Source organism: Cyprinodon tularosa, unplaced genomic scaffold (genome assembly GCF_016077235.1).
Source record: "Cyprinodon tularosa strain WSP-4 unplaced genomic scaffold, ASM1607723v1 ctg153, whole genome shotgun sequence".
Classification (NCBI taxonomy): Eukaryota; Metazoa; Chordata; class Actinopteri; order Cyprinodontiformes; family Cyprinodontidae; genus Cyprinodon; species Cyprinodon tularosa.
In genome coordinates, this window is record NW_024038364.1 from 919,653 (window position 1) to 947,111 (window position 27,459).

At 34.9% G+C, this 27,459-nt stretch overlaps 1 protein-coding gene across 1 annotated transcript in view; it reads right to left on the bottom strand.

Annotated features, from left to right (window-relative positions):
• LOC119779922 (collagen alpha-1(XIV) chain) overlaps positions 1-27,459 on the bottom strand; it is a 281,288-nt gene that overhangs the window by 234,899 nt on the left and 18,930 nt on the right. Inside the window, exons 4-5 of the mRNA XM_038279773.1 lie at positions 17,939-18,082; positions 14,033-14,116 (exon numbers count right to left, since the gene is read on the bottom strand). Of these exons, the coding sequence (XP_038135701.1) occupies positions 14,033-14,116; positions 17,939-18,082 (228 nt within the window). The remainder of the gene's footprint in view (positions 1-14,032; positions 14,117-17,938; positions 18,083-27,459) is intronic.

Below are 27,459 nucleotides of genomic sequence, written 5' to 3' on the forward strand. Positions count from 1 at the left end.
CTCTGATAGATACCATGTATATACTTTTAAGTTTTTTTTGTTTTTTTTTAGTAAAGTTAAAAATATATATAAATCATCTGAGTACAGTGCTCTGCTCATCTACAACTACACAGCAAAGCCTAAATTAGACATACCCCTGACAGGTTTGTCTTTAAATAAGCCATTTTGTATTATTAACAATGGAAATAACATTTCTGTTTTGAAGCATCCCAGCCAGTGTTCTGATCTGAATCTGATTCAGAATCAGTGAGGCGAGTTAAAGCTTAGGGTTGCTGGCCAAGATACCTCAAAATCTGAAAGCCTATTTTATGATTTTAGCAAATACATATTGTCAAAATACCAGTTGGAACATGAAAACAACTTGTACAGCAGGGATATGAGTGCTATAATGCCACTATAGATTTTACAGCCAAATATTAAGTGAGAATAACTGAAAATCTTAATCTATTACAGCTATGAACATGAACAGATTAAGTATTTATATATATATATATAAATACCTCACCACATAACTTTGCATCTACAACTGCAAATCCTGTTTATTGTTTTCTAGGAAGGCAAGTTTATCTACAGTATGTAACACGTTTACGTGTTGCTTAAGCAGAATATGTAATTTTTTTATATCTTCACAGGACCTCAAGTTTTCTTTCTAGTCTTCCATGTCAGTATAAAGTAGGAAACCTTTAAATCTTTTCAGTTCAATCTAAAAAAATACTAAACTCAAATGAAGGATTACAGAACAAACGCCTATAAAGATGACATTGCTATATGTTTGTTTTTATTTTATGGACACCACTTTGTGAAACTACTTGAAGTTTTACTTCTATTACAGGTCCTTCTATATCTGCTATACATTAGACTTTGGACTTTAGACCAATACAGACAAGAACCTTTTATAGAGCCACAGGCAAGAACTACTTAACAAATTACTGCTGAGATAGAAACTGTTCAGTCTCTGGATAATTGAAAAATGGGCAACAAAATTGGTCTTAAGTCAAGTATGCTTAGAGGGCCCCTTTCAGCAATGTATCTCCACATACCCATGATGTGTGGAACCTTTGACACTCCCTGTGATTTCATTACTGCAGTCTATCGTCTCTGGGGATGGTCCAATTACTGTAAGCCTGAACAAATGGTTCAGCATTCAGACCTCAATATAGGAATCGTGTTGAGCTTTAAAAGTGGACATGTACCAAGAATGAGTTTAGTTGCTCAATAATTAAAATGTCTGAAGCTAAAGCTCCTCAACAGATTTATTGTGGGCACATATTTTCTATTAGATTTAAAATAAAAAAGGAAAACAAAAAAAGAAGAACATGCAAACCCCATGCAGAGAGACCTGAGCTGGGAATCGAACCCTAAACCTTCTGCAAGGCAGCTGTGCAACCCACTGTAACACCGAGCAGAAAAAAGATGGATGGAAAAAACAAAAAATTATTTATTTCAAGTTGGGGTTTGATTGTGTTTTTATAAAGGTTTTTTTTTTAGGTTGCTGCAGAGAGTTAATTTAGAAATAACTTACATTTTAACAGAAGATGATGATGTTTTATATAAATTTTTCCACTTAAGTTTTTTAATCATATATATATATATATATATATATATATATATATATATATATATTTTGTTTTTGTTTTGTTTTCTTGTGCTTTTTAATAAAAGTAATGTACATAAGATTACACTGCTGAAGCAATACAATAAAGTCCATCCATCTTCAACTATATCTACAGGGTCACATCTTCAGCAGTCTTTAGGCAAAAGGCGGGAAATGACCTTGATGGATCGTCAGTCCATAGCAGAGCTACACAGACATACGACTGTGCAACTATGCACAAACCTAAAGTCCATTTAGAGAAACCAATCAATATGCACACTTTATACAGACAGATCATAGAAAGCAATTTAGACCAAGGACCCTCTAATCACAAGATAAAGCTAATAGTTTAAAAATTATCTGTTATAATTTTTTTCGGGATTACATCTTGCTTCCAAATTTTATATTTCACACTGAAACTGATCAAATATTAGATATTAATTGTTTCTTAATTCACATGTTTCCAATTAAGCTGAACTTACTAAAATAATATACATGCTGCTAAAGAAAGCAGAAATGGTACAAAATAATCCTTGAGTACATGACCAATCAGGCAATTAATGGAATTGTAGACAGCCAAAATAATCAGCAGGTGAAGCCTTACGCCAGGTTATCACAGACTAGGAGACCGTGCCAGCAGGGCTGCAAACATCCACCCTCTACCATCATTTGCTCTTGTGTCCTGTCACATTTTGTGATCAATGCTGATTTATTATACTCAAATAACCCATAGGAAGCACAATTTAGTAGAGATTAGTTCATTAAATCCTAATACTAGGCCGCTGCTGACGTATGGCATGACAAAAAGTGACTCAAAGCGTAGCATTAACCATGTTGCTGACAAGCTGAATCAAAGACTTTGAGCCTTCAGCTTTGCTTCCTCTCCAAGTGAATTTGTCAGAAGTCTGTTGAGTTTATTTTTTACGGAGCTTGTAAAAATACGTTTGCAAGCCTCATTCTGCACAGTCTTGTCAAGCTAAGGCAAAAAAGAGTTTCCAAAGGTTAGACTATATTTAAGGGTAAAAACATACAAACATGCAAGAAATTAGGATAATTATCACATGCATACAAGAATGAATGTTCCACACAGTAAAGCCATGAAAACATACCTTATTACAAACTCAGATAACTTCAGTAAAATTTTCCATCTACAGAGACGATAGTATGATCTTTAAAACAGAGACTTGACTGTGACTTATGGTTTTAATGAAAAAAAGTTTCACCTTAGGCTCACCTTAATTTTGTTACCTAATAAGCGTGTGTTCTCTACATGCTGTATGTTCAGTGATGTAACAACACGCCTGCTTCCCACTTCTGAACCCAGGTGGGAAAAAAAAAAAAAAACACTGATGTAAATCAGACCAACGGCTTTTAAGAGCAATTCAAACAAATATAATGTGAGCAATTAATCAGATGGATCACTGCACTATATGTTTGGATCCCCTTTCTTTAACCAGCTCAACACATTTGTATGTATTTACCACAAGTCCGTACTTGCCTCTTGTAAAAGAAGGGAAAGGCAAGTTCAGCAACAAGGCATTTAACAAGCATACATTACATGCTGTAGCTCAAATACCAACCTTATTTTATTTATCATTCCAGAGTAATGAAGTATTAAAGCTCAAAGACAAGAGAAAATAGAAACCCAATGTCCCAAAAATAACATTTGTAACCATAGTAACAAATTCTGGGTGCCATTTTTTCCCCAAATGTCTATCAAAAACTATATGGGAGAGTGTCACGAAGATGTTTTAAAGCTTGCAGCAGCAAAAGGGGTACTTTTTACACATCAACAGCTCCTTAGAACACTATAAGAGTAGGATTGCTGTTAAGGGAGCTGATTTGTTTTTCAAGGTTATAATCATGCATGCATAAAAGTTGGAGAAATGCACAGAAGTAAATATAGCCTTTGGTCAAGAACTACCGGTCAGTTAAATGGCTGCAAGTGGCTAAGAGGCATGGTGTGTTATCTGACTAAAACCTGCACATGAAAAGCTGGAAAAGTTTAGTTTTTATCTCTTGCACATTTTAACACTTCTGGTAAGAGCTATTAAAGTTTCTAATGTGAACCCTATTCATGAGTCAACAAATGTTCCACTGCCAAAGCCAGAACATCGCTGAAATATTGCCAGAAGCTACCTCATAACATCCTTTAGATAACAATCTGCTATTAGAAAACAGCACTGCGTCATGTACGGTTTATGATGATGGCATATGTTATTGTCTGTTGCCCCTAGGGACTTCCTCCTGTTAAAACAAATAAAAAATAAATATAGGAACATAAATGAAGTAAATGAACAATAAAAATCACATATGACTTTCGGCTTACCTGAACAAACTATTTCCTCTGAAAGCTAAATCCGTTTTTACAATAAATGCACAAGCTTTCTCCTGAATCCACAGTACCAATCCAGATATTTATTATCTACACATCATAAACAACTTGTGTTCAAAGCATTCAGATTATTTCATATTTAGATTAAAAAAACACCTAATGTTATAATTTCTGTGAATTTTTTGCGTGTAATTTTCACAGTTTAATCTGTAGGAGCTAACCTCAAAACAGGTTCAGTAAAACCACAAAGTGAACGCTTTACATTTACTGCAATATTTATTTCTGAAAACCCCTAATTACATTTTCTTTTTTTGTATTACACCTCAGAATTGTAATTCATAAAAGGTGAATGAAATAATATTAAATTTATTGCAAAGAGGAAAAAAGGTTTAGATTACACTGATTCTAATATTATTTATAAAAGTCCAACCAGAAGAAGAGTTTAGACGGATCAGCAGACAGGGACATAGGCCGACCTGCTCTGACATTAAAGAAAGATTACATGAGTTATAGTGCTCTGGTGTAAGCTTGCACTCAACATCAATCACACAATCAAGGACAAACGGCAAGAGAATTGTTGACAAATTGTTTAACTGATGATGGAAAAAGAAAATAAGTCTCCTGGAAGGTTTATTCTAGGTTAAAAGAACCAGTTAAATAAATGTCCACCTACAGTATGGCAGCTATAGTTCAGTTTGAACAAGGAGGATTGTGACAAACATTAAAGTGCTCTTAAAAATTGGATTTTTCTGGAAAAACATTTTAAACTTCTTCAATAGGAAAACAATGATAGTCTTTTAAATCCCTGAGAAATACTGTGTGCTTTTAGATGGTATTTAGACTGTTCCAGCTAGTATCAGGACCCATGAAGGGTCTAGACAAAACACACAAGGAGTGAGACAAGATCATCTCTAGAAAACAACACGAAAATGTTCCCTAATTTTTCACATTTTGGCTGTAACTGTAAAATGAATTTAAAGGGTTCTAGAGTGGTTGTGCTAAAATTTCCAGTGGCCTCTCCTGCTTGACATCTGCCTTTTTATTTTAGTTTCCTGCTCTCTATGATATATTATGTGGTTCTTGCATTGTGATGAAGATGACCTTGAATGATATATATGGATGGTGGAGGGCTTGTTGAGGTCAACAAGCTTCATGGCCAACTGCAGAGGGATGACCAGACTGGCCAAAGTGTGAATCTAAAGACATACAGTACGAATGAAGTGTGGTTGGAGACAGATGATGGAAGCCTGGGAGTCCTCACAGCTGGTAGTGAATAAATAAATTAAATCACTTTTTCCTCACCTGCTTTTTCATGCTATTGGCTCATCCTTCAGATCAAATCATAACTTAAGGACTGTTTTTTATTTATTACCATCATTCAAATAAAAAACCTAAGAAAGATTTCTTGCATTAACACGTAAGTGACTTGCAATTGAATGTAACAGAACTTCTTCCCTAACTGAGTGCAGTTTGTTCTTCTATCACCTGCTCTATTTCATTAATATCTCCCATATGAGGTTGATATTTTAGATTTTCAGTATATTTACTATGTATATATATATATATTTATTATGGATTTTGGGAGTATTTTTGTTATCCTGATGCCCGTGTTTAACATAACTAATTGGAAGTTTAACAAAATCAAAAGAATCCCCCTTTGAAGCTTCATTTTTGAAATCCAACTAAGAAAAGGCATAACAATAATATAATAACAGCTTTTATTAGATAATTTTAAATGCATGAAATGCAGAGTAAATATTGCTACTAGCTTGTTGTATGCATTTCCAATTAGCTGTGGAACACAAGCTGAATAATTTGGACACAACCTGGATTAGCCCATTGACTATTTAGCCAACCTGATTCAACATACAGATGTTGTGAAGATATGTTCATTTTTTTTTAAAGGTTAACAGGAAAAAAAAAAACCTCTAAAAATAACTAAAACTATAACTGAATATAACTATTTACTGTTCTGAAAAAAGCTTGGTCCAATGAGTTTCCCTGAAGGCAGCATATGGTAAGTGTGCACTCTAGTCTAATACCCACAGGTGATCAATAAAAATCTATAGGGGGTAGGGTATCAGTGAGGACACTAACAAAGAAGAAAAAAAAAATTATCTAGCAATTATAGAGCCAATTCTCCTGAAAGAAGTCAAGACATCTGCAGTGATGAATATTTTAATGGACTCCAGCCTGCTTATGTTGTGTTTCACTGTGTTTTACTGCCTTTTGATAACCTGGGTGCATATTTGCTAAAGCAATATAAAAAGCTTAATAAAGGAAGTTTGTTTTTTTTCCAACTTTACAGATCATGACTGACATTTTGGTTTTATATTGACATACACTGATTTTCTTCTCTAACATCAGTTTGCTGGTATTTTTATAATGATGATCAACAAATAATTGTGCAGTCTTGGAAATATTGCATCAGTCACCAGTAGCCTCTGGTATTACTGCTGTGCAGTTAATTACAACTGCCATCTGCCACCTCCAGCTATTACGTTCTAAATTGTGATTCCTACATAAACAGTAACCGGAGAGCAATGAAGTATCACAAGCTGCATGTGAACATCTAGGTGACTTGCAGACACAAGGGTGAGGAAAGTCTGTCACCAGCAGACAAACAGGCAGCAAAAGCTTGAGAATGACAGCCTCTCAGGCAGGCAGCTGTTAAAGGTCTCATCAGCAGCAAGGCGGCGGACCAAGAACAGGCCTGCACAGCTAAACCTGTGGTATTCAGCAAGTGTGGGCAAGGGGCAGACTGTCAGCTTTCAGCTTAAAAATTTAGAAAGGAAAAAAGGTGAAGCTTTAGAAAGAACAGTGAGAGAGAGAGAGGCAAAAGAAAACTGCAAAACTGTGACTAAAACTAAAGGGGAAAATAGGAAAATAACAGGTGGTAAAAACTAATAAATCTAAAAAGCCTTCGACTGGAAAGTGAGAAATTACATTATATTTGAACAGCAATATATCAGGCACTTGAAAATTGGATCTGCTTTTTGAATTTGCATGACTTTAAGGTGTGGATATTTTCTTAAAACAGGTGACAGAATAGCAGGTTACAAAATTTAAATCTAATTTTTTTGTGTGTGCTTTAGGTTTACAAAATCACCTTTGCATAAAAAGGGAAATTTCTAATCTGAATTTCCTCTGAGCTGGTCAAAGCATGTTTTTCATTCCAAACCGGAATATTAATGTTGCAAAGAATAAAGAAATCAGCCATAAAACGTGACAGAAAGACTAAGAAATCAGCTAATAGAAAACAGTGCAAGAGCAAATATTTGTGAGGTCCTGTTTTGAAAGGGAGCATGTCTTTGGGAATTCAGGATGGGAAAGAAGCTGAACGTGGGCAGCAGTGATGAAAAACAAAGCCTCCTATCAATGATTGGCTCCTTCGTCCCCCATCTGTCCCCTTTAGCCTGCAGCCAGTTACATCAGACTGCAGAGACACAAACTGACTCACACACAAGACTTTGCAAATTAAGTGGACACATATGCATGTGGTTTCTTCAACAAAATGAATACATGATCAGAAACCGCAAACGGCTATTTAGGATCTAATTCTTAAGGGGATGAATTAAATAAGGAAAAACAAGAAAGGATAAATCCATTCATGGAAGCCTAATCCAGTTTCATTTGCCAAAGCTTGGGCTGAATCATATTTTTTGGCATTTGTTGTACTTAGTGGCTTTGGATCTTTTTTAAATTTCTTCTATTTAGGTATATTTTTACCTCTGCCAGGGAAGTTTTGTTTTTAGGAGAGTTTGTCTGTCTGTGTAGAGGATAACTTGAAAAGCTATGAAAGGATCACCATCTGGATCCAGGAATTCTTTTGAACGATTCTGTAAATACAAGTGTTAATTTAAGGTGGAAGTCACAATATGTCAAGGGAAGTCTGCGCTCTCCAAGTCCATTTCTATTTTCACTATGCTTTACTGAACCTGCATGAGAATACGAGGTTTGGTGATATTAGAGCAGTTAAGACTGTTTTTAAAACTGCTTTTTCTTGTGTTGTTGTTTTTTTGCCATCAAAAACCTGGGACTACCTTAAAAACATTTCGATACAAATAGAATGAGAGTTTAAAGGTATGTAAAGAGAGCTTAAAACTTAAAACAATTTTTTGGTGATCAGTGTCTCAATGTCTTTTGTCTACAATCAAAGGTTATCGAGCTTAGAATTGTTAAACAAAATGTTTACATAGCCATTTAAAATGATTTTAAATTACAAGCACTGTCATCACATCAAAAATTCTTAATTTGTTTTTACCTTTGGTAAAAAAAAAGTTTCTGAACTTAAGCAAATGCAACTCTAAGGCCTAATTATAAAAACCGATTCAATGGAATATAGTTTTCTTTCACACCACAGAATATAATATACTTTCAAACTCTAATTACTATGAGATTCTACATATTTAAGCAAATCCTTAGTAGCAACAGTTCCTATGATATTGAGGATGACCATAAATCTATTTGCATTTAATTTGGATCAGAGGAAATCTCCAGTCTTAGTATTATCTTAAAGCAGCACTAAGTAATTTTTGAGTTGTGCTTGGACCTTTGGAAAACAGCACCGTTGTAATTCCCAAAAAAATGTAAAAGTTAACAAGTTAAATATCCACAGATTTGGAGAGCATCTTTGATGCATTCCTGTTCTTTGTGCTTCCGTTCCGTTTTAGTAGGAACATCTCAACGACTGTTGGTCCTGTTGTTTCGGTTCAATTTGTTTCCTGAGCCATAAGAAAGCTTTGAGCTACATGTACTCTATAAACCTGGAACTGAAAACTACTCCAGACATTTTGAATAAAGAAAGCCTCCTGGATGGGAAGTGAAACGTCTTCAAACTTGGAAAACAAAGTCCAGTGGTAAAATTGTTTTCTCATAGAGCAAGAATGAGAACAGAGGTGCAAGATGGCTACCAGGATTGGAGGCACAGAAACTTGCAAGTGAGGTTTTCTAACAAGAGCGTTTGGGGGAGGTGAGAGAAGTCTCAATATTGTTATTAACACTGTGACTACCATCACAGAGTAAAAATGTCAAAGTTGAATTGTTGAATAGTGTAGACCAGAAATATTGCATTACAGGCTGCAGATTATAGTTACCAACATGATCTCAGCTGTGATCATGTTGCAATAAGCCCATAGAGCACCTCAACTTAGTCTTATAAGATTCTACAATATACTGTACTTTTACATTCAAAGGTGTTTTTTTGTCCATTTAATTTGAGTGCAAGGTTAAGTAATTTCTTTCTACACGCATTTGTAATTCAATAGATCCAAATTAGCGAATTATTTCATAATTTACCAAAATTTACATTTCCTTGAAAACAAAATTTTGACCAGAAAAGTGAAACTTTTTTAAAATAGAAATATCTGAAATTAAAGTAGAGCTTCTTTGCAGTCTAATCTTGAATACTTTGGCTTTTTGTCACATGGGCCAAACTAAGGCTTCTTTCACTTTGAGCTAAAGCAGAGGTCACCCAGCACAGCACAATCAGACATCTTTGGTCTCAACACTTCCAATGTATTCCTTTTAGTAAGATTTAACACCTTTATTATTGAGTTCAAAAACCTATGCTGCTGGTGGAAAAGTACCGACCATTAAGGAAGTGGAGCAAAAAGTAAAGCTGATAAATGCATAAATTCAGAAAGCAGTGGCGGTTCTAGACCAAATTCACAAAATAAAAGTATGAGAAAAACATAACAGAGCAATAGTTCACAGTTTATTAAAAAAGGTGAGTCTAAAAACCAAAGTCTCTCTCACAACACTGCAGCTGAAGGTTGCAGATTGCTGCTCTAACAGATGAATGAAGCTGAAAGGACAACACCTTCCTCTTTGAATGACTGTTAAAATAACAGTTAAAAAGCAAACTGATTTAAGAATAAACAGGAATGGTTTATCATAAGATAGATTTTTTTATTATTAAAACAGGGGCCAAACCAGGGGCTAGGCCCACCTTACCAAATTTAACTACAGATAGGCCGACTTATCCTCTCCACATTTGCATAGCTGCACTTGTTCTCCATGAACACTGATCAAAACACTTTGAGAAATGATGGGGAAAACGACTGAAGAAACACTGGCATTATGTCCAGTTCCTTTTTTTACAAGTAGATGCTACAGAACCTGTTTGTCTTTAATGACTTCACATTTTGATGCTTTACACTACATTTGAAGCTCACAAATATTAGATATTAGATGAATTATACTGAACTCAAAATGTTGTCTTGATTTGTAATCTTTTTTTCTGTATACATATTTGTGTAAAGTGGTTTTGTTGGAAAAGAAAACGGGAATGGCAGGGTTTAAACAGTTATAACAGTTATAGACGGAAGAAACGGAAAGAGGACTCCCACAGATTTGTAATCTTGCAGAACCCAAGCAGTCGTAATGAAACAGAAAAATAACTTTTGTGGTAAGTCCAAACTGTAATTATGTGAGCTTTTTGGATCGGATTCCTTTGCTCCTTTCTCTCCCTCATCTCTGTTTGCATTCATGCTGCTTTGACTAAGCTTAAGCAATAACAACAAAGAAAGTTTGAAATGGCAGCACTTATCAAATAAAAACAAGCCAATTAGAAGATTGTGGTACATTTTAGGTTATATTTTCATAAAAATATATCAAACATCATAGGAATTATGTACGGAAACAACAGTACTCAGACATCCCTCATTTTTGTGGTTTCAAAGGGTTTGAAATGAAACAGGTCTCAGTCGCCTTCTTTTTAATTCAACATGTAATGAATGAAGTAACAAAGGAGAAACAATGAAAAGATTTAGACACATCTTCACTGGGAAGACCTGAATTTTCAAAAAAAAAAAATACATAAAATCTAAAGAATAAAGCCTTTTCATTAAAATAAACCACTGTAGATAATTGCATACAAATTAAAGAATATCCTTTTCTATTAAAAAAGAAGAAAAACTTAGAACATTCGGTAGTAACTGGTTGAATTTAGAACATCCATTAAAGGAAAATATGTGTATACATGCGTGATTTTGTAATGAAAAGCAGATTGAAGCTCTGATGGACCTTTAAAATATACTTTTCTATTCTAAAGTATAGAGTCACTAAAAGGAAAAAAAACTATCAAGTTTAATGAACACATTGAGAGGGACGCAAACGTATGCAGATTCAGATGTAGAAAAATAAATGTGACCCATCTTATGGTGGTTTTTAAAGCAGCAGCTGCAATGCAGGTTTTAAACTGTGGTCTATCCTTTGCAAAGAGGTTTGCTTTGCACCACGCATATAACATGTTGACGTCTGTTAACTTTCAGTCATTTTCAACCCTTTCTTCACCCTAACCCTGACATTAACCCTGAACCTAACAATTAAGTGTGCATACCGAACCCTAACCTTAAGCTAAACTCAATTCGCACCTTAGTCTTAAATCTAACAGCTATCAAAAAAGGAAATGAGTGCCAGAAAAATGGCCTCAGTTTGATGGTGAAATCGAAAAAATGGCCCTCAGTATGAAGCCAACTCAGAAGCACACACACACAGATGGAAATTTCAGTTGCTGCAAAGGAACACAGCTTTTACCTAAACAAAACGAAATGAGACAACATATTTTGTTTATGGATCTGAACATTTTATACACAACACTATTTATTGAATTTTGGTAAAATTTGATTTTAATGTGCACAACTACATATAATTCAAAGATGTATGAAAAACATAGAAAACCATCCAACAGATAAGCCACATACAGATGACAAAAATTCAATGGATCTTCTGAAAGGAATCAAGAAAAAAATGCAATATACAAAGTTTAGTTTCTTTATTTAAATTGTCGTTACTGTAAGTCTGGGAACTGAATGGCCATAGAAAGTTGAGTTTGCCCCACATCATCACATATCCTACACCATGCTTAACCTTTTAAGGGCTTTAGAAGCAATTTAGGACTAAAATTATGTAACTGGAGAAAATGAAGAAAATCGTCTACAATAATCAGGGACTCATGGTAGGTGTTCCTGCTTGTTTGAGTTTTACCAATTGAGTAAGAGACAAGGAAACAATGGCTAACAAACTATAGTGAACTGCTAATATAGCTAAGCTAGATCCACAGAAACGTGCATACACACAAGTCCAATTCTTGTTTGCATCCTTGCCACTAAAAGGGGGCATGAGAAAGGGGTTCAAATGAGCTCTATTTATATTTTTAATCATCTAGGCAATCTCAGAAGAACTGCATATCTAAAATACCAACTAATGACTACTTGGGGGAGTGTTGGCCTAGCGATTAGAGCAGTGCGCTTGTGCTCTGAGAAGGTTGCAAGTAACCGGTTCAATCCCCACAGCGGACTCTGGGTCCCTGAGCAAGACCCTTAACCCCACACTGCTCCCTGGGTGCCACACAATGGCAGCCCACTACTCCCCAAGGGGATGGGTTAAATACAGAGAGCTCATTTCTCCATTGTGAAATCAATAAAGTTTAATTTTAATTTCATTTTTTTTTTCCAACTTAAAAATCCTTTTGAAAACCAGAAGCTTATACTCTGTTTTTCTTTACTATAGCTGCAGCAAAACTGGACTGAATCAGTTGATTCATGTTTTCCACAACAGGCCAAGCGAGGGGCAGCTGGACCTTTCTTTAGGGGACAATGCAGCCAAATGTTGTATTTTTCCACTTCATAAAAGGAGGTCTGGTCTAATAAAAATGCTGATATCTATTGTAGGGCTCCTGCATAGATCGTAGCTTTTGTTTTGATCTTCAGGCTGTTTACATTGAGCATTTCATAAACCGTGTTTTTTCTTCTAACCTCTGTTACACAGGCAAAAAAAGATTAGCGGTAGAAATGTACCAAACTTAAGAGGAGCATGTGTGTGTTGTAAAATATTTTTCAGAGAGACTTAGCAATGTTTGATAAAGCTTTAAATGGCATCTTGAGTGTTTGAACTGCTGTGACGACCTGTTTTAGAAATATTAAAGCCTTCAAGTGATTTAGAAAAATAAAAATACAGATGGCAAAAAAGGGGCTAACAAGACGTGCATGGACAGGTCTAATGGGTTAAAAAGTGGGTTTTCTTCTGTATTTCTTTTGTTCTGGCATCTACAGTAAATGCTGTCAAAACAATGTTATGGGGACTTTGTTATAATAACCTCCTCCTTAAAAAAAGTTTTCATCTTTCGTGTTTTGTTTTTAGTGCCTAAATAACATGTACACCTAATGTCTACTATATATGTACAGTACCTAAGGGAAACAGAAAATCGGATATAATTAAATAAAAATTCAGTATCAGTACGTTACATTTTAGTAGTATAAGAAGATTCAGACAAGCAAATCTGTAAAAACAAATTACTGGCTACTGTGTTAGGTTTTTAGGGGTTTTCTTTTGCACTAAAATATAAAGTCATTTTAAAGAGAATGAGTTTCCTTTATTCTTTTCATTTTTTTTTTTTTTTACAGTGACATAATGCTACTGCAGTAAAACATTATAGTGTGTAAAGTTTTTTTTTGGAAATGATTACAAAAAAAACCTTAGTTGAATGCTTAACTCAGTTCTACTGTGGATATTAAATGTTCTGGCTTACCTTCTTTTTTGTTTTTCCCCACTTCTCCCTGCGGTGTCTGGCTGTTCACCTCAGCAGGCAGTCCTTACAATCACCCTCCAAACTATAAATGGCTTGTTTACGCGCTTCTCTCAGCTTAATTTCTAATATTTTTAGATTTTGTCCAATTTAATTTCCTTTTCTTCAATTTTCTTTGGACTGTGTGAGCGCAGGAGGACTGAATTTGACTGTGTTTAATATACTGTAAGGACGGTAATGATAAGTCCTCCTTAAATAATGGCAAGAAGTCAAACTTCAGGAAGCTTTTCATTTTTAAGTCGCCTGGTTTTATTGAATCAATTTATGCACAGACAGAATTTTATTTCAAAAATAGGAAAGAATCCATTCTGTACTTCTGGTAACTCACAACATTTTAACTTGCAGACTGTGTTTCAGGGGAAAAAAGCATAAAAGCTTCCACTTTGCTCGTTTCAAAACAGAATTCAGGAATGTAGATGATCGCAGACCTAAAGCAGATGGATGCATCAATCTTTTTTCATTTCAGTGTGTCACTTCGCTCAGTTTGCCTTCCGCTCCCCGCTGAGCGTCTTACCTTCTGAGATCTCGTTGTTTTCTCGTGTTACATCACTTTTTTTCCCCCCTTGAGTCTGAGCTGTTTCAGAGCCTGATCGCTGAGCTGGAAGGAAGAATACACAATGTCAAATCCTAAATCTATGTTAATGAATGGAAGGAGATCAGATAAAGTAGCAGATGAGACGAGAAAATGTCCTGGCCTAGATGCAAATGAATAAATTAAATCATATTTTACCGCTAAATAAATGTTGCAAAAAGCTCCAATATTCTTTCAAAACATCTACGACAGTTCAATATATGTACACAGAAAAAGCTACACAGAAAAAAAGATAAAAGTGAAACATAATCAAATTGTAAATGCAGCACTAACCAGCAGCTCCTTGCCAAAGGAATTCATTGACCTTGAATGGTTTGAAATATTGTTACAAAACAACAACAAACCTCCTGGCTGTTATGCTTTTTTTTCCAAGTTGGATCAACAAACAGTATTTGTATTGTAATTTGTGATCTTAAATGCAAACTATTCTATTCTTTAGAATTTTAACCTTATTCTGTGTAGTGCATTCCTTGGTTTACATGATGCTACATGGTCACATGTTCTGTAAGGATATGTACTTTGAGAACTTCATTGAACAGGTGCATTTACACTGCTATTATGGGACGTACAAGACAATTTGTTATCTTATCAGTTTCTGTTGGAGGTATTTTCCTGTTAAAGAGGAGTTTTTCCTCTCCACTGTTGCTACAAGCATGCTTAGTCTGAGGGATTGCTGAAGAGTCAATGAGTCGATGCAATCAACTGGCTTTCCTTAGATAGAAAACTTTGAATCTCAATTTATGATCTGGTTGAATTGGATGTTGTGAATTGGTGTTGTATAAATACTGAATTAAAATAAAAAATGAATTGAACTGAACATTGTAAATTTTGAATATACATACAGTATTTGAAAAGTAAAGAGTCTGAAGTAAATGCCACATTTTGTCCAAATTTATTTATTTTTTTAAACAAATGGCATTAATTCTTTTTCTTCTACTTTATAATTCTGTGATGCACTTCATTGATCACCCTAAAATCTGAATTTATTATTAAAAAATTTGTAATCAAAATGTAAAAACTAAAAATTGAAGTCTGATTACAAACCCGGGAAACCACGCAACAATTAATAGATGATTGAGCTAAGATCCTTAAATGCATAGTCATGCAATGCTGTCTGTGTACTGTTGATGAGCATTCGATTAGCCTGATTGTAAATCAAAGCTGTATAGACAGCTCTTTGCACCTGTGCTTTTATGCATGCAGAAGACAGTTTAGAAGCTCAGCATGTCCTGATTTCTGTTTTCTAGCACAGCAAGTAAATACCAGCAAATCTATGAATGTCAGTGTCTGAAACAAAGCAAACGTTTGGCTTGTTTCTGTGCATTTCTTACACCCCACAGTAATCTCAGGCATGCTGTTGTTATACCTCCACACCCTTAACCTGGCTAACATAGGAAATCAATACTTTACACATTTCCCTTCCACTTTGTACCAAGAAAATCCACAAATGCATTGCAAATCCATTCTGTTTACCCACTTGTAATTGAAATTTGAAGGTATACATCCTTCACATGAAGCAGATAAAACAGTATAAAGAGATAGGAAATCCCTCCTAGCACTTTCAGACAAACTGGAATTACTCAATAATAAACATTTCTAAGACAAGCACAAGCCTAATTATGCAAATGAGTTTTCAGTTAAATAAGCAATGCTTAATGACCTCAGTGAGCTGTCACAGCATCCCAACAATAGAGCTGGCACCTGGGACAAAACAAAGGATTGCAATATTCCATCAAGACAATAAATCTGTGCATAGGGAGGGAAAGGATGTTAGCTGCTCACAGTAAGCTGTATTTTAAATTTAGAGTCGGTCCAAACAAACTGTGAAGATCTTTAAAGGGGATGAGGAGATAATAAAGGAACATTTATAATTAGAATTGAAGAAAAAACACTCTAGAGTCATACTAACGCTTCATATCAGGTAAATTGCCTCAACGGGATTCATCAGTTAGAGGTTATGGTGACAACAAGATCATTATGACATGTGAGGTTAGGGTCACCCTTTATCCTGCAAAGTTGATTTATCAGCAACTCTTAGAGAATGTATGAAAATCACTGATGAAAATGGTGTTTATAATGGTGAAAAATAAAAGATTTTGGGGAAAAAAAAAGATAACAAAAATAGTTTTTTATTCTAGTTCATTTGCTTTAATTGACCCAATCTTAAGCAAAATGCCATTCATGACAAGAATTTCCTAAGGTAATTTATTGAAATGTTCAGTTGTACACGCAAACACACACACAGTCACTAATTACCATATTAGGTACCTGTCCAACTGCTCGTTAAGGCAAATTTTGGTCAGCCCATCAAATGGCAACAACTAAATTAATTTACGAATATACAGTAGACATCTATATATGTACATATTTTTGTAAATTTATATATTGTATGTTTATAAACACATTGCAGAGACAATCAATTTTGCTCATATTGCATTTAACAACAGTAAGGTGCTTAATTTATCCCTCCAATCCTTTTGTTGGTGGTAATATGCTTAAAGTGCGTTCGCCACAAAGATGGGAAGAGAGATGTGCAGCTAGTATGCAAATTCATGCAGGCGAGGAGAATTTTGACAAAAGATTAAGTAAAGTTCTGTAACAATGGACTCTGGATAAGCAAGCTTTCCAGGTCATGAATAAAACCTTAACCCTGTAGTAAAACATTTACACGAGTTTGGTTAGTGCAAAGGAGAATCTAAATAAAATTGCAATTGCAATATTGGTTTACAATAAACGCAATTTTTATTTTTGCATTTTTGCCAAATCGTTCAGCCCTAAATGCAGATATTTTTGGTGCATGGAGGATATCCTGAGGCAGATTTAGAGTTATCCTACAGTAAGTTTTATTACCTCCTTTATGATCTTGAAATTAAAGAGTCTGGTTGGAGACGTTATCATTACCATCCAATATCAGGAAAGTAGGAGAGGGTAACAAGGAATTAATGATTTGTTCATTTCGACTCCTCTCAAAATGTATTCTATCCATCTTGTGAATTATTTGCTCACAAACGATAAAGTATGACATTAAAGAAATTAAAACTGAGTATTTTAAAGTGTTTTAGACACTTCAGAGAGAAAAAAAAATGTGGCGAGTGGTGACTTGCTGTGCAGCTTAAACTAAGAAAACAAAGACTGTTCAACATCTCTCCCGGAGGAGGGAAATCTCTAACTTGAAACAGAACTAAGCAAAGAAATAACTGTGTTGTATTATGATGACAAGCTCCCACTGTGTGCTCCTGTCTTATTTCCTACAGTTTCAAACTGTTACGCTTACAGCTTTTGTAGCCCCGCCCTAATCAGTCAGCAGCTATTCTCCTAATAACAGCTGATGGAGAACTACTGCTGTGACTAGGGCTGCAGTTAACGATTATTTTGTTAATCGATCCATTATTTTTTGATTAGTAGACTACTAATCAAATAGCAAGAGGTTACTTAGATAATGTTTTTACAGATTTTAAACCAAGTGAAACTAAACTTTTCCTCTGAGAACTTCTAGATAAAGCATATTGACAAGAGGAGATGCGTTTTTTTTTTTTTCCTCAGTCTTGACGATTATTCTATTAATATATTGTTTCAGCTTTAGCTAGGACTACTGATTGGAGCTTCACTGAGTCACAACAGGTGAAGTTGACTATTTTTATTTTTATCTCAAGCCTTTACACTTGCCCATTCTTTCCTTGAACTTTCCATCCAGAAATTCTTAATAGCAAGATTACATAATTTATCACGTGAGTTTCAAACAAAAGCCGAATCAAGTGACCTTGCATTTTAGAAGCTGCCAGCTTCTGTCAACATAGGCCCTAATGGATGTTTGTTAAAGTCTCTTACCTTTAATGTTTCCTTGTAGAGCTTTACTCTCCTTCCCCTTGTTAACAGTGACAATCTTAAAGTTGTACTCCTTTGAGGAGTCAAAATCTCTGATGACAAGCTTTGTCTCCTGCTTTGCTAATTCCAACACCTTCTGTTGATCACCTGTTCCAGAGAGAGAAATACAAAACAGGGGGAAAAAATGAATGACCAGGAATCAAGGCAACATACATCTATCATGAGACTCATTTAAATGAAACATACCGTACAGAGCTTATGGTCGCAATATGACCAAGCTTTAAATACATTATAATTTATATGATGTTTTAAAAGGAAATAAAATCAATTCCAGCTCAGTAGAAATTTAATCCAGCTTTTCTTTGAATTTCTTAGTTCTGAATTATGCTGTAATATTACAGTTTTCACCAGAGAGCACATGAGAGAAACTACAGATCAAATTTGTCTCCAGAAGTACTACCTGAAGAATAATCTAAACAGGAAGAGCCAAATAATAACCATTACAAAATGTTATTATAGCTTTTATTATGTCTGAATATTTCTCAGTGATTATTCCTTTTATATTTAATAACATATATGTTTTATAAACAGTTTTCCTTGAGAATACTTGTTTATCTCCTTGTTACGAAGGCAAAAAAAAAAAAAAGACAGAAAGATAGAAAAATTCAAAATGACAGAACACCTCTGATACTGAAGGAACATGTTCACTCATGTCTAGAGACACCAGTTTTGAGTGAGTAAATGGCAAGGTAATATCAGGGGTCCATTTCATGAGGCAGGTTTAACAAACTCAGATTCAAATCTGCAACTCTAAATTGATCTAGCCTAATGTAATGAGTTTCCGGTTTCACAACAGGTTCTATGAATTAGTTCAACCAAGTCCAAGTTGGGGAGTGGCAGCCTCGTTTTTTAGCCCCACTCCCACGGACTGCCACTCTGGGTCCCTGAGCAACATCCTTAAAGCCCGGCGTACACTGTGCGATTTTCGGGGCGATTTTCCAGTCATGAGAGAATATTTCGATCGGCCCGACTTTCAGCCTGATCGTGGGTCGTGTAGTGTACAAGGGGTTACCTGCAGCGATCAGCCTCTCACAACCAACTCCTGATCAGGAATCGGGAGGTCAGGAGAATATCAAACATGTTTGATTTTCTCCCGACTGTCGAGGGCAAATGGCTCAGGGCGCATGCGCAAACAAGGATTATTCTTTTTTTCCTCCTCTCAGGTGTAAACACAGCAGCATGGCAGGGATGCAATGAGTTAAATGCAGTTCTGTCTGTAAAATTGACAATAATTTTATGGAGAAAACTAGTTTATTGCTTGAATGGTAGTGGATCAATGTATTCTACTTAGGTGAGATCATCTATCAGAAGGTGAAGAGAAAAAACGTTGTTCTAAAGGGTAGGACCTGTTTATCATCTCATGGGATTCCTCCCCAGTTAAATCTTAATCTTTCTTCTGTTACACAGTAAATACTAAGTGGCTGTTTGCAGCTGCTTGGGATGTTATAATCCCAATAAATGGCCATTATTAACAGTTATCAGCCCCATAGAATGGCTTCCCATTGTGATCACTAGTTACTAGTAGGCTCTGTAGGTTATTATCACTGAAATAATCCTAATTCTCTTTGTCTAACAGATAAACTTTAATTTTTAAGATGTTCCGAAAGGATAAATAATTTCCTATTCTAATTATGCAAGGCTTTCTGTTGGACTAACATACAAAAAAAAAAACATCAAATGTAGTATGAATATGCATATTGTTGCCAATTATTTACATCTTTATTCTCTGTCCTGTTTTTTAAAACTTTATTTAAAATGATTTCTTTCTTCCTTCCTAGCAAAAGTTTTACTGGCATAAACATAAATATTAGCTTAAAAAAGACAGAAAACAATAAAAAAAATATTCATGAGGACCCCTTGACATCTCTACCTGTTCAGAATGCATTCACAATCAAAATTTGACCCACTCATCCGAGAACATGACACATCCTGAATTCCAAACCTTGGTTTAGAGCAGTGAAACGAAAGGATGAAAGATATCCAAATTAATGTATGAAAATGCAAATGAGGGTGATGGCATTGAATGGTAATTTAAATCTTTTCTTCAAAAAGAAAATTATCCATATTTGATATCTTTGGTGTACACAACTTTCATTTAAACCCTTTGAGCTCGCAATTGCATCATTCATTGTTCCCGCTTTTCATTAAAATGACAGAAGATCAAATGAACAACACGCTTCTGCTTTAACTGTCTTCGGAAACTGTTTTGTGTATCGACACCTTGTAATATTTGAGATAAATTACCAAGATGAAACAGACTTTGCCGTCTCTCTTTCTGCTTCCATCCTACATCTCCTTGTTATTAAAATATCAGTTTCAGAATAAATTACTGTCTGCTGTTGCTGTTAATGTGACCACAACTTCACAGAGTTCACAGAAATTCAGTAATATCTGTGTAATTATGTAGATACAAAATCAGAACAGACACCCATAGCACCTGCTTTTTCTAACATAAAGATCTGAAAGAAAGAAAAAAGAACTTGGATAGAAAAATTGTATGCCTCAAAGAGCAATTAAACTAAAGAGCAAATTCATTACATCCTACTGAACAGGGCTTCTTTACTCTGTGTCATGTATGCTCGTACTAAATGGATATAAATCAGTCTTTGACATATCTGCACAGAGATATCAAGTCATGTCAGTGAAAGTGAGTAGATCATAACAATCCGTCTAAATAAAAATGAGTCGGCTGGGAGTAGATGGATTGCCAATTAAAGTAGAAAAAAACAGGTTAAAAAAACAACAACAAAACATCAAGATGTCCCTTTTTAGGATGCGGGGAAAACATTCTAATTTGTTCGACATCTCTTTAAAACAGAAGTGTCCAAACATTTTACTGGAAGGGATTTTCCATTTTTTTCCTTATTAAAATCAAAGCTATTTTACATTTTTAGCTGCTTTAACAATAAAGTCAGGATGCAGAATTTTAATTAAATCAATTCAGCAGTATGAACGTCTTACAGAAAGAGGACCGTAGATTCCTGTAGAAATACAAAAATAAGGAATAGACTAGTTTCTCGTATGAAAGGGAATAAATTCCTTGCCATTTACACTTTCTATCCTAACCCCATCCTAACCCATTTTTGGCAAGATCGTTCAATATTCCTTTTAGGGACAAGCACCGGATTTTCAAAAAATCTTTTAAGAGTGAATTTAACCCAGGATCTTTGAAATTAGGTGATGTTACTCATCAATACAAGGTGTGACCAGGATTTATACAGGAGTTATCTTTATCCTAAACTTCTGTTATTTTATGTATTAACTAATAGGCTGTTTCTTAATCCAAATCCCTACCATGCTTTGTTACAACAAAACAGAAGAAAAAAAAAGCAATCAAATTTATCAGGACTTCTGGCTTATTGAAATAGAGTTATTTATTTTTTTTTTTTTTCAAAAACTGTCTTATGACAAAACTCAACTGTAGTGAGGGCTGCTCCGTGGAGCAGTAGGTAGCACTGCAGCCTTGCAGCAAGAAGGTTACAGGTTTGATTCCCGGGGTCTTTCTGCATGGACTTTGCATGTTCTCCCTGTGCATGTGTGGGTTCTCTCCGGGTACTAAGGCTTCCTCCCACAGTCCAAAAACCTGACTGTTAGGTTAATTGGCTCCACTAAATTCTCCTTAGGTGTGAGTGTGTGTGTGAATGGTTGTTTGTCCTGTTTGTCTCTGTGTTGCCCTGTGATGGACTGGTGACCTGTCCAGTGTGTACCCTGCCTCTTGCCCATAGATATTGGGAGATAGGCACCAGCACACCTCGCTGGTATAAAGCGAGGTGGAATGGAAACTGCAGTGTAATAAATTAAGCAACAACTATTTACAACCTTGAAACTAAACTTTTATAATCATGGTTTGATTAGTTTTTCAATTATTCTGTGGTAAATTAGGTTAATTAGTTCAAATGAAAATGTGTTGGCCAGTTGAACCAATTTCATGCGAAGATACAACAATAAAAAATGTAACGCTAAAGTCTAGAAAAGGAATCCATTTCATTCCCTTTTTATTCTCACTTCTAAACTATCACCTTATAAGGAAAACAAACTAAATTTAGATATTTCATTTAAAATAGATGTGATCTGTGACATTTGAAAGCCCTGTGGCACTAAAACAACTTGAGGAGGGCAATGTTTGGTTCTACAACACCTGACAGCTTATTTTAGAAACAAAGATTAAACCAGGTAGAAATATGAACAAACAGGTAAATGTGAAAATGTTTACCCAGTATACAAAGAAAGTAATAACAGATAGAAATACTTATTAAATGAAAGAAATATTGACTCAACATCTAAGTCAGCAAAATTGGCTTTGCTAATAAAAAAGATGCACAAATCAGCAATTTGCAAACTGACTACAGCAAACACTTCTACTTCCTGACTTAAAGAGATTATATTTAAAACTCATTAACCAAAGAGTCCAAGAGTAACAAAGCTGATTAGTTAAGTTTCTGATTCAAGAAAATTGCCCATTCCGTCTTAGCTTCCTATGTGATTAAATTCAATTTGTCATTTAGCCGGCTGCTTGATTCAGTTGCCATAGAACAAAACATCCAAGGTGGGATCGATAACTCTCCTTGAACTGACGGCAACCAAAGCCAATTTCTCCATGAATCTTATTTCCAGCTGCTGCTCATCTAAAATGACTGACATCAAAAAGCAACTTGCTTCAGCATTATTTGAAATAAAGGTATATTTAAAAAAAATAAGGATATAAGGTAAAATATTTTTCTTAAAAATGAGGCCCTTAAATAAAATAAAAATAACTTTGACCTGAATTTCAGGAAGAAAAACTATATGATTATCATGTTTTCGTTATAATTTGATAAAACTAATTAAGCAGACCTGCTTTGATTAAAATATATTTATACACATAAATATATCATATAAATAATTGCCTCATTTATAATGAAAAAGCTAATTCATGGCATGAAACTGTCTTGCTTCTAACAATTTTACTTAAAAATTAAACTCTGCACAACAATAGGTAGGTTTTCCTCACTAATCAAGCAACACTGGTGGGTTCAGGTCTGTTTGAAAATATTTGAGAAAGTTAGAAAAGCATCAAAATAAAGATGCACAAAAAGATCAGAATAAAATTACTTCCATCTTGGCTCTGATAGGTGAAAAGTTGGGGGAACTTTAAACATTTAATCATTTACAACCAGAGACTAATCAAATGGTTCTGGATTGTGCTGACAAACAACTCTCTGGTCTGGATGTTGTAACTGAGGGAAGACTAAATGTTAACTATTCAAAAGTAACGACATGGTAATGAATGTAATTACTTTAGAAGTGCAAAACCTTTGGTCATTACAAGAAGCCTGCAGATAGAGTCACACTGATGATGCTGGATGTGGAAAATGCTCACAATCTACTGGAAATCCGACGTTGCGTAATAAGTTTTTTTTTGGAATATAAGCATGGAGAGATTTTTTTTGGGTGATGCTAGTAATGCAAACCACACTGCCCACTAATATAATATGTTAATGCTTTACCAGAGTAAATGTTCTGTAATCATTTAGTCTTTATTTTAGAATAAAAATAAACCTTGCTTTACAGCTGCTGCTCTTACAATGAATTGCATTGGAGGCTAAGGGCTAAAGAAAATAGATTGCGTAAGATTTCATCTATTTACATTGTGGTTCTCAAAACTGTTGAAATTTAAAAAAGAAAAGGCATGTGGAAGCTCTGCTAAAGAGACACTTGACAAAATTCTAATCAGATTTCTATAATCGAGCATTAAAAGCGGGACCAGAAATGTGATTTTAGACTTTACAGTATATGCATTTTGTTTGTTTTTCGTTTTACTCTAAATGATAAACAATAAAGCAAGGCTTCAATTTACTAATCAGAAAGGCTGTGGTAAGGCTAACCACACAGCGCAAAATAGTGTAAACATGTTTTTATTTTAAGGGCCAAAAGTGGTTCCTTTTCTTTTCTCCATCTTGCCTCGAATTTTCTACAGCTCCATCATTTCACAGTTGTATATCACTCCTCCTATTTGACCCAATCCTCCCTGTAGTCTCAGGGGACCGCCGCCAATGCTTACAGCACCTTATCTGACATTTTCTCCATTAATGTGATCAAGCCGACAGACCAAGCAGCACCAGAAGCTACAGGTTTACTCTGCTGCCGGCTGACAGAGAAACGAGTAACACAGAGGTTGATATGTATCTTGGAAAAAAAAAAAAAATCACAATGAATTACTTCCAGTAGTGAGGTAAATACAGGAAGATACCGATATCCACCAAGTCTGTACCTGCAGCTAAGGTGCTATCCAAGAACTGTCCAAAAGTCAAGATGTTGTCTAATCTTTTATCTAGGGCTGCAACAAAAGATTACATAAAAATCAATTAATCCTTTGATGAACCTAAGATCTAATTAGACCATGGGATTTTATAAGATATTTAGTACCGAATTTGAATTAAGTAAAGCTAAAATATTACACTTCAGGAGATCTGTATAGAGCATATTTACCAAAAATATATAAAGTGGTAACATCAAACACTAACACATATATTTAAATATATAGGGTACAGTTTTGGCTAAACTATTAAATTGATTGTTCTTTCAGCAGATTGCAGGTTTTAGATTCTGCTTACTCCACTTAACAAATCATCATTTACTGTTTATAATAATAATAATAAAAAAAAAGAAAAGATAAATCACTATTGAAAAGGATTTATTGCTTTACTCCTTAGCAAATGTAATTAATTACCAAGAAATAAAAATACTTTATCTGATTATTTCTAATACTGTATATTATAATATCTTAATGAGGCTAAGATCTAAAGGTAATAAGTTTGAATTCACTTTTGTTTTATTCAAAAGGCATCAGAGAAAAACAGGCTAAAAGATAAACACCAACCTAAGTAATATTTGGTTAACTGTCTTTCTAGGTAGTTCTACCTCTGTTTTTTGCAATTACTAAGCAAGTTTTGCATAATTTAGTCCAAATATCTGATCCCATCGTGATTTTTAATTTGAAGTAGATTGTCAAGGGTTAAAGTAGAATACCATAGACAAAGAATAAGTTCAGGTCTGACGTTTAAGAAAGCACCACCAGAGTAATAACGTTTTTACCAAAAGACACAAACTGATTAAAGGAATTAAACGAAAATAGGACAGAATTCAACTTTTATTTTTATTACATTGTCTCAAGTACAAAGCAAGAGAATTCACTCTCTGCATTTAACTCATCCCTTTGAGGAGCAGTAGGCTGCCATAGTGCAGCGCCGGGGGAGCAGTGTGGGGTTAAAGGGTCTTACTCAGGAACCCAGAGTTCAGGCTGTGGGGATCGAACCGGGTACTTTTAACCTTCTAAGAGCACAAGCGCACTGCTCTAACCACTAGGCCAACACTCAACGGAAACTAGTTTGAAAGCTCAGGAGAAAAATTAAAAAAAAAACACTCTGTTTTGGGCCACTCTATACAGCTTCAAACTCAACACTAATTTAGACATTTTGAATTGAAAAAGCTTCCTGCATGGAAAGCGAAATGTCTTCAAACTTGAAAACAAAGTCCAGTGGATAATTTTTTTACTTTTTTGGAACCTGACTGAAGGCCACAGTATCAACTGGAAACTGTAGAACAATGGTGATAATGCAGACAGTACATCACCACAGAACATTAGGGGCCCGACCAAGACAGAAATCCCTGGTACAAAAATGGCAGCATCAAACACCACTAAAATCCACAGCTATAAACAAGAACAGGCTTCTTACATTCTACAGAAATGTTTTATAAATGTTGCAAAATTTGTGCAATTAGTAATGAGAAAAGGTAGCATGTTTGGGATGATAGAACTGATCAAACATGGTTCAGGTAGAATCATGATGAGGGATCTGCTTCTCTAAGCTGCTTCATTGACTATCTCAATTTTTTTTTTTTTCATTTTAGAAGCTGCTCTCAAGGTTTGTATCACAAAGTTAGAAAAAGTCGAGACTATCTGGACCATCTAAAGACGCTACAACACAGCTAAAGGTTTGTTTGTTTAATAAATATACAATTTAAAATTAAAAGACACCAAATTATTTCATATCTTAGTTGGCACTGACATATATGTATGATTATAAAACATTATTTATGGTTGAATATAGTTTTTTCTCCTAAAGCCCAATTAGGTCCAACTAAGATATACACCCCATGTGTTGAACCTGTAAAAAGCTTTTTTTGGAGCGACTAGAGAAACATGAGGCAGAGGCACAGACAGACAAACACATCTTACATGTTCAACTCATCCCCCACCTCACCAACAATGTAAGCAAAGGATTTGGCACAAGCAGCGGGGAAAGAAAAATAGACAACATGGAGGCATCCGTCAAAAAATATGCAGAAAAAAAATGCTTCTTAGGCTGCGAAACCAAATGGTTTATCATTTAAAGGCACAATCCTCCATCTTTAAAGCTATATTTGCAAATAGTAAAACACATACAGAAAAACAACTGCTTTTTTAAGCACACGGTTTATATAGGTTTCATTTTCGCTCTTTAAAAAAATCATAATGCTGAAATGGACCTCAATGATCCAAATCATCTGAGCCAACGACTACAAAATAATATAATTTTCCTAATTAGTTGCTTTGAAAGGATAGAAAATGTCTGATTATGATTAAAAATCCGAATGGTTTGCAAAAGTAATCACATAACTTTTGAAAAAATACAGCCGAGCTCTGAATACCTCAGAGGTGTGTCAGAGAATCTCAATGAGCAAATAGCATCATGAAGACTGAGGAGCACGTCAGAGGGAAAACTAGTAAAAAGGTTTAGACAGTTTCAGGTTTTTACAAAATGCAACAGGTGTTCTAACATGTGGTGTTAAAAAAACAAAACATAAAAAGTAAGCCATGAATGCAAACCTATCTAAACATATAAGTCCACCTAAACTGAAAGGCACAACAAGAGAGGATTAATGAGAGAAGCAACTAAGAGTTACTATGGGAATCGGCAATTCTGAGAGATAACAGCTAATAGATGTGCAAACCGCATACCTCTAGGGGTGGCAAAAACATCCCTTAGGTCGGTTTTGAAAAAGCCACAAGTAAACCACATCTCATTTTTTACCAGAAGCCATTTAGGGGATGCAGCTAACATGTGGAATAGGGTGCCCTTATCAGATGAGACAATAAACTTGTTGGTTTACACTTAAAAAACACTGCATATAACCACAAAAGCTTAATTTCAATAGTAAAACATGGTAGATGCACTGGGATATAATGCTGTGGGGATGCTTTTCCTGCAGGAACTAACTAACGTTGTCCAGTAATATAAAAGCCATTTGTTTTGTTTTTTTTTCACTTTTTCTTGATTATTATGAGCTACTTTGAATTGGCCTACTTCACTCAAACCCCAATAACACTTGCTGTTTGAAATGTTACATACTAAAGGAGCTATATGAACAGTATTTCTCATATGCATCAAATTCAGACAGAGAATGAATCTTAAAAAAATAAATAAAAAATCTTAATCTTAATC